Raw genomic sequence first — 8,294 nt, forward strand, 5'->3', positions numbered from 1 at the left:
AAAGTCAAAAATTCCAGAGAATCCATTTTTGAAATCTTTTATTAATTCCACTTACAAGAAATTATATCAAAAAATCTTGAAAGCTCACCTTTTTTTTTTTTTTCTCCGTTTTACATATTTCACAAAAACCTCACTAAGTATTCAAGTACAAGAACAGAGAAGCCGACGGACACTCCTCCCGCGTCCTTTTGTTTTGAGGGCTTCGTACTTGAAATTTTAAAAAATGTACATGGTTCACAGTACAGATTGACAGCATCTAACAATAAAAGTCATCTATGAGGACTACACTTGTATAATAAAAAGCACACGAGTAATAAAACAGCATCATGCCATGGACGTTATGGACGATGGCTCGGCTGATCGGTCGCACATTTAAAAGCATCACGTCGTGTAGGATGAGATCACGTTAAATCTAGGTAAACATTTTAAGGATTAAAAAATCCAGAGAAAAGTCTCCTTGGAGCCGTTTGCCGGATTTTTTTTTTTTTTTTTTTTTTTACATCACGTTTCGCATCCTTACGGCAATATTACCTGAGGCTTAATTTTCAACCGGATTAAAAATGTCTTTAAAAGGTTGATCCGTTTAATGTCCTTTTTTTTTCTTTTTTTCTTCTTCTTATATTTGTGCTAGCAGTGATTCCCATCCACTATGCGCTGCACGTAATGTGTGAAAGATCAACACGTGCTGCGGGAAATTTACAAAATTGGTCCGACAATTATGTATCTTTGTTCATCGATGTGCCAGCTGTGACAGGCAGAACAATTAAACGCTCTTGTCTGTGAATCCATCATTATAATAAATATACATTTTTGTGACTTTTTTTTTTTTTTGGTTGTGCCGTGAGATTTTTATAATGTAAAATATATACCGTGGCTCAATAAAGGTTGGGAAACACTATAGAGTAATTGCAGAACTATGTCGATGTTCTGCGCACGAGTGAATTAGCGCCTCTTTTTGGTGCGTAAAGACGTTGTTTAACATTACAAGAGACTTACAATCTCAGTGACAGGCGAGTTTTTTTGTCTGTGGTAAAGAACAAAAAAGACGAAAATAAATCAAGTTTTGTGGATTAAAAGGAATTGGATCTTACAAGGCTCTCAGCGGCTTGGCTGCTTGTAGTTCCCGTTGATCTCCTCGGAGATGTTGACCGCCTCCGCCCCCAGCGGTAGTCTGTCACTGTACTCCGAGCCCACCTCGAACTCCTCCTGGTTGGTCTTGGATGAAGACCCGGGGATGGATTCCGTTGCCACGCTGCCTTCGGCTTCAGCCTCTCCCTCGGGGGGCTCCCCCTCCTCCTCGCCCATCTCGCTGGGGTTGAAGGTCTTCTCGGATTCCACGAAGGACGTCCTGCGATCGAAGTCTCCGGTCACTTGCTTCTCCATCTGGTCGGGATTGTGTGCTTTCATGATGAGCTTGTAGGTCTTCCCTTGGTATTTGTAGAGAAGGTGGCAGCAGGTGGCCCCCAATAGGGGCACGGTGGCCAGGCCCAGGAGGAAGATGCTCACCACCACGATAATGAGAAGGGAGGGGATCTTCTTCCTGGTTGTGAAGACCACTTGCACTTGACAGTCTTGACCCCCATAGGTGAGGCAAAGCGTGTAATTGGTGCCGGGGTGTAGTCCGGTGAAGTGATAGGAGTTGACTCCCTCTTCAATGTTGGACCACTTGATGATGGAGTGTCCGTTTCCGGTGTCCACGCAGATGTAGAGCATGTCCGGGCCGGCTTTCCCCGAGCTCGACTGGTACAGACCGACGGGCTGCCTAATCACCGTCTCGTCGTCGTCACTTGAGCTCAGGTGAAGGTTGGATTTGCTGCGGGTGAGCTGCAGCGGGTTCAGCTTGACCTTGGCCTCCGTCTCGGACACCTCCAGGGCGATGACGCCGAAGTCGAAGGTGTACTGCTTGAGGTCGTCCAGGCTCATGTTGAAGGCGTGGTTGGAGACGTACTCGCTTCCGTCTCGCACGCCGCACTTCCTGGTGAACACGGGGTCTTTAGAAACCCCGTCCTCGCGGGGGCCATCTTGTTTGTCCGAGGGATCTTCAGGTCGGATTTTGGTCCGGTCCTCGCCCTTGGTCCAGTTGATCACGTTGTTTTTGGAGCTCTTGGGTTGAGTGGGCTTGTTGTAGGACGGGCGGATCTTGTCCACCGTGGAATCTGCCGCTGTGTGTTTTTTGTTCACGGCCGGGGACAGTTTCACCGTGCTCTCGGCCTTGCCCAAATCGTTCACCGCCAGGCAGGTGTAATTCCCGTCTTCCTTTTTCGTCAGGCGAGGGACGATCAGGGTGCCGTTTTGAAAAACCAGGAAGCGACTGTTGGTGGTCTTGTCGTTGATCGGCAGGTCGTTGGCTTCGTCCGTGGAGGGCAGAGGGAACAGGAAGTTCTGATTGCCTGCGATCACCTCCCAGCTAACAAGCGGTTTCGGACTTCCCTTGGTCTCACAGTTCAAGACCACCGTGGAACCCTCAACCAGCTCCACACTGCCAATATCGGGCTGGAAGGTTATTGTGACAACGGGAACCTGACAGTCCAGTTTGGGAATTTTTGTAACCATGACGCCCTTCAGGTGCTCGGGAGCCTCGCACAGAATCGAATTCGGCTCGGGGACGGAGATCTTGGTGGTGGCGATCCAGTCCCTCAGCCACTCCAGGCTGCAGGAGCACGAGAAGGGGTTGTTGTAGATCTGCAGGTGGGACATGGAGGACAGCGCTGCGAAGGTGCCCTGAACGATGGCGGTGAACTTATTGTTGTTGATCCGCAGCGAGCGCAGATCTTTGAGCGTGGAGAAGGCGTCCTTGGGGAGGTTGACCATCTCGTTGTTGTTCATCTTGAGAAGCTGCAAGGCGGTCAGGTTCAGCAAGTCCCCCCACGGGAAGTTGACGATTTTGTTGTAGCTGATGTCCAGATTGCGCAGTTGGATCAAGGGGGCCAGAGTGCCCGTCTCGATGGAAACGATCTCGTTGTGGGCCAGCCAGAGAGAGGTGACCTGGGTGATGTTGACGAAGCTTTGGCTTTTCAGGGATTTGATCTTGTTGGCCGAGAGGCCCACGGTGGTCACGTTGGAGGGCAGACCCACGGGCACGGCCAGCAGGTCCTTGTAGGCGCAGTCGGCAAACTGGTGGGCGAATTTGTCCTGGCAGGTGCACTGCTCGGGACAGCAGCGCGCCTTCGCCAGCAGCGCGATCCACAGAGCCGCGAGCGATGCGAACCTCGGCGCCATTTTCTGCACCTGTGAGTGATGAAACTAATTTTAATCCAGAAATGCACATTGAAGGCCATTGAATTTGAAAAGGTGCTATAAAAACAATTGGGTAAGACAATAGGTTTGATTCAACTGTTTGGATTTTTTTTTTTTTTTAAATAAAACCAACCCCCAATTTTTTTTTATTTTTTTATTTTTTTTTTTTTTTTACAAAAAACACTTCATGCAAAATATTTGGTTATTTTGATGAACCAACCAAAAAAATTAACTTTTTTTTTTTAAAAAAGAACCCACTTTGGGTTCAAAATGGACTGATCCACTGCTTGGGTCAATTTAGCCCAACTCTCTTGGTTAGACCCAAGGACTGATTGGTTCATTTTATTTTTAACCAAAATGGGCTATTTTTGACCAAACTGTTTTTAGAGTGAGAATAGCAGAAATATGCATTAAAAACAATCTTCCATTTCATGTATCTTTTGTCATCATAGGGTGCCACCTGCAGCTGACTTTGGACAAGAGAGCAGGTACACACCAGATTGTTCGCCAGTCATAAGCCATCACTCTTAAAAATACTGGTTCAAAAATAACCCTATTTTGGTAAAAAAAAAAAAGAAAAAAAAAAAGGGTTGACCTGCCCCTTCGTTCAATTTAACCCAACCTTTTTTTTCATTTTGTTTTTAATAAAACAACCCAATAAAGTTGGGTCAACCTAAATTGCGGGTCAGTCCATTTTCTGACCCCCCCCGCCCCCTTTTTTTTTTTTTCTAAATTAATTCATTATTATTATATTTTTAACTATAGGTTTAAGGATAGCCTGTAGACAACCATTCACAGTCACATTTTACAGACCAAACATCCCATTTTGGAATGTGAAAATAAAACAGAGTACTGTACAAACATGGGGAGAACACGCAAATTACACTCATGGTCTGAGCTCAGATTCGAACCCTGAACCTCTAAACTGTGACCTATTGAAATTTCATATGAACTCGATTTCATTAAAGCTCAAGCACAAATGAACACCAATTGAAAAGTCATTTAAAGTGTCATATTATCCCTATTTCCATCACTTCCTTTATTTTAAACAATTCATCAAACCTGTGTATTTTTCCTTAATCTTCCATTCACTATACCACATCAATTGATTTTGAATGGACCTACCTTTCCTATGGTAACTTCAATCGCGCTTCCTCTCAATCACAGTCCACTTTTCAAAAAGCTCCAGAAGAAGTGTAGGGGGGGGGGAAAAACCCTCACGATTGAATCATTTCAGATGACTTTTTCAGCGATGGGGTCGTCGGAGGCAACATGTTTTTTCGTCCCGATGAGCAGTTTGCGGTCCGTGGATGATTTCCCCCCCACTCTCCCTCTCTTCCTACTGCAAGTGTCGGATCCTCTGCGCGCGCTCCCGACGACGCGCAGCCGGCAAGGGCGTCGTCGGGAGCGCGCAGCCTCTCCCACATCCCGCGCGCCTCTTCCCGATTAAAGATACAGCAGCTCGGCGTCCTCCAACCAAATTCATAATTGAAGAGCTTGATGATTAATTGATCAGCCAGACCCAAACATAATCTTTGACCTCATTCGGCTCGCCTGCAGCCCCTTTGTGTCTGGATAGAGACGAAAAGAGCAACATTTTCTAACAACATAAAAATAAGCTTGCACCATTTATTAAAAATAATGACATTAACATGTTTGAATGACGTAAATACCTGCTGAACATGAATTTGTCGCATTCGTACAACGTTGCAATTTTTTACATACTGTAGCCTACACCCACTGCTCCTTTTATATACTGTAAATATGGGATGCAACGATATCCAAACGTCACAATACGATATTGTCACGATATGAAGCTGATAATTATCACGATATTGTGGGGAGGGTGCTGATTTTTAAAAAAGGTCACTATGTAAAAAAATGATCTCATACTAAAAAAAAAGTACAATATTGTGCTTTTGTACGTAACACCAAATGTTATGTTATTATTATTATTATTATTATTATGTTATTATTATGTTATGTTGTTAATGCACAAACAACATTGAGTTCCTCCACATATTGACTTGCTTCACAGGCATATTACGTTCCCCTTCATCTGACAATTAGTGTAGATTTTAAAACATAGAAGGGCCAAAACATCCCTAATGAAAATTAAATTGCACTAAAAAACTAGCCACCAGAGGGTGCTAGACTTGCACAAGTGGTAGTCAAACTGACTTTTTTCACAGATGTGTGGCATTTAAATATTGTGAACATGACAACGGCGATATTGTGGCAGTTTTAATATCACCATATCGTGCTTATCATTACATCCCTACTGTAAATGCACATGCACCAATAATGAGAGCAAAAACAATACTAAATCAAAGCAAAAACATTTCCATTTACAATAGTGACAATAATGCTCTTTTGTTGACAGTTGATATGTAATTTTAGGTCTGCACTGCATTAGTCTGAGATTTTTTTTACGCCTGTCTTAGCTACATAAGACAAGCAAAATATGAAAATATTTCTTACTGTGATGCAGTTCAGTTCTACATGACATTCGTCATGATTATTTTCATAAACTTAGGTGTTTTTTTATTTTTTATTTTATTATTATTTTTTTTATATAATAATACCTTACAGTTGTAGCGGATCTGAATAGATATCGTGTACTTAATGTTGTGGTGGCCTGGCGGGTGATCTTGTTTAACGCCCTGCATTTAAAAGTTCGTCAGCAAACAGTGACATCTACTGGTAATATGGTGTTATTACACCCTCTGGAATTTGTTTTCAGTCCGTACCAATTCTCTGAATTGTTTTCGACACTACTTCAAATCACAAACACACAAAATAAACATATTGTTAAAAACATTTTTATCAGTATTAATCTAAATTGATCATTATTATCTCAATTTCTGATCTCAGCTCCTGTAATGGATCAGGTGTACCGAATGAAGTGTTCTAGGTGCGTGTCATAGTGTCAACTGTCAAAAACAAAATGACTTTATACAACTTGAATTTTGTGCACATGAATGTATAGGATTTATTAATAATAGAGTCAAAGTGTCGGTGGTTTAAAATTATTTAAAATAATGCCTGGCTGGTGTGAATTTTCACAATATTTATATAGCACGACGACGACCCCTACTGTTAAAATATGTATATGTTTTTAAAATGCATTCCTCCCCTCCCACAATTGACTCCAAACAGTCTTTTCAGTTTGTAGCGTTTTTCTTGGTTGCACTGCTTCCAGTACCTGTTTGTATATGTTAGATTTTTATTTTCCAGTCAAATTCCAGCCATGTCAATCTAACCTGCCCAAGTCGTTCTGAATAATGCTGGCAGATCTGTAACTTAAACTATACAGGAGGTTTAAATGTATTTCAAATGTGACTTCACAAGGTCGGAGTGCGGTCCCTCGATGACGTCAGCATGTTACCGCCCTCTAATTGGTTAGTCAGAGCAAAACTTGTTTTATAATACCAAGTTTGACGATAGCTAAACATGTTGAAGTTGCATGGTCTTATATTACTTTTTTTGTTTTGTTTTTAATTATCATGTCGAGGTCCCACCAGTGGCAAAAATTCATACGAGTAGTTATCTTAAAAAAACAAAACAAACTATGCTGATACTCCAATTGGTTCAAGGAACAGCTTCAAATTTACTTTGGGTGCATGCACCTATTTTATGCATTTTCGGCAAAATTGCCCTCATGATAACGGGTTAAATAGTATTGATGGTTTCTATATGGTGATGTAAAAGTGTTACCATTAAGGCGTGGACTAAGAAGGGGAACTCCCAACTGAAGGTCCACACACCAAATGCACATGCAGTCAATCACTGGCAACATAACTAGTTTTACGTATTTTGGTGAACATGCATTTATGTCATTTACTGGGTGTGTAAGGGATTTTTGGAGTCCCTCAGTGTATTGCAAACACAACAAGCACTTTTGAGATTAGAAAGGAACAAAATGTTTTTTTTGTTTTTATCAATGTTATCCTTGACTTTGACTCCTTTCCTGTACTTCCTGTTTTCAGGAAAGGGACAATTTGTTACCCTAAACAGTGGCCAATCCCCCAGAGATTCAAGGTCTGTTTACGCTCGGCGGCCTTGCATTAAAGTACGTGCTGTCGAGCAGCGCCATGCAGAATTGCAGCTGATGACAGTGAAGAGGTTGAGGATCTTCAATGTGCTTATTCAAGCAAGACCTCTCGCAATCCTATCAGTGAAGGCTAATAAGCTTCCCAAATGCAAGTTTCTCATGACATCAACAGTTTGCCCTCCGACAATCTTGTTGCCGGTGCACAGATGGTTTAGTGTCACTTCTTCGGGAGTTCACGCGGAACAACAATGAGCTGGCACGACGAGATGAGATGTCATGCATTTGATAATTGACGTCAGGTGGGTCCCTCGAGGTCTCTCTGTGCACCATCCTCATGTGACTTTGCATGGAAACAACATGCAAAACAACATTAGGAGGGGTTGGAGTGTGGGTGGTGGCATGATGCATACTCACATGCTGCCAGCCGACTATTTCCCGGTTGTAGTGAGACATCAGTTGCACAAAATAGAAAACGAGATCCTTGTGTGTGTTAAATCATCGTTTCCCATTGAAATGAATGTAAATACAATTTATCCGTTCCAGCTGAAAATAGCACTTCATGATACTGTACTTATAATATAGTTTTTGTCACTCTCATGTCTTCAATATGGAACGAATAGTCATTTTGTGCAGAGGATAAAGAATATACACTGAAAAAAATGGGGAGTGATATTTACTTGATAAAGCGTAGTCAAGGTTGATGCACCCAGAAATTCTAAGTAAATTTTACAAGTAGTCTACAATTTCTGGTTAGAAAAAAACTTTACTAGATTTTTTTTAAAGTAAATATAAATCCCCCTTCTTTTTTTTCCCAGTGTATGACAGTACTGTTATATTGTCCGTCTTCATGTGTTGCTGGATCGTGAGTCCTCACACCTTTGCAACATAGACACTATTTAGCATTAGCATTAAGCTCGGGGACTGATAGGCTAAGCTATGTGGTTGATATCTCGGTACCATTGTAAATGTAAATGTAAATGTGAAGGACCGACCCACGAGAAGA

At 42.2% G+C, this 8,294-nt stretch overlaps 1 protein-coding gene across 1 annotated transcript; it reads right to left on the minus strand.

The window, feature by feature from the left end:
- Positions 1-23: 23 nt before the first annotated feature.
- islr2 (immunoglobulin superfamily containing leucine-rich repeat 2) lies at positions 24-4,733 on the minus strand. Its single transcript, XM_077516791.1, has 2 exons — positions 4,363-4,733; positions 24-3,228 (listed from the first exon to the last, which is right to left on the minus strand). The coding sequence occupies exon 2, from the start codon at positions 3,217-3,219 to the stop codon at positions 1,099-1,101; it is 2,121 nt and encodes a 706-aa protein (XP_077372917.1). The 5' UTR covers positions 3,220-3,228; positions 4,363-4,733; the 3' UTR covers positions 24-1,098.
- Positions 4,734-8,294: the final 3,561 nt, after the last annotated feature.

Source organism: Festucalex cinctus, chromosome 3, assembly GCF_051991245.1.
Source record: "Festucalex cinctus isolate MCC-2025b chromosome 3, RoL_Fcin_1.0, whole genome shotgun sequence".
NCBI classification, from domain to species: domain Eukaryota; kingdom Metazoa; phylum Chordata; class Actinopteri; order Syngnathiformes; family Syngnathidae; genus Festucalex; species Festucalex cinctus.

Coding starts and splice junctions, on each gene's coding strand:
- islr2 (XM_077516791.1), bottom strand. CDS start 3,219: ATGGCGCCGAGGTTCGCATCGCTCGCGGCTCTGTGGATCGCGCTGCTG.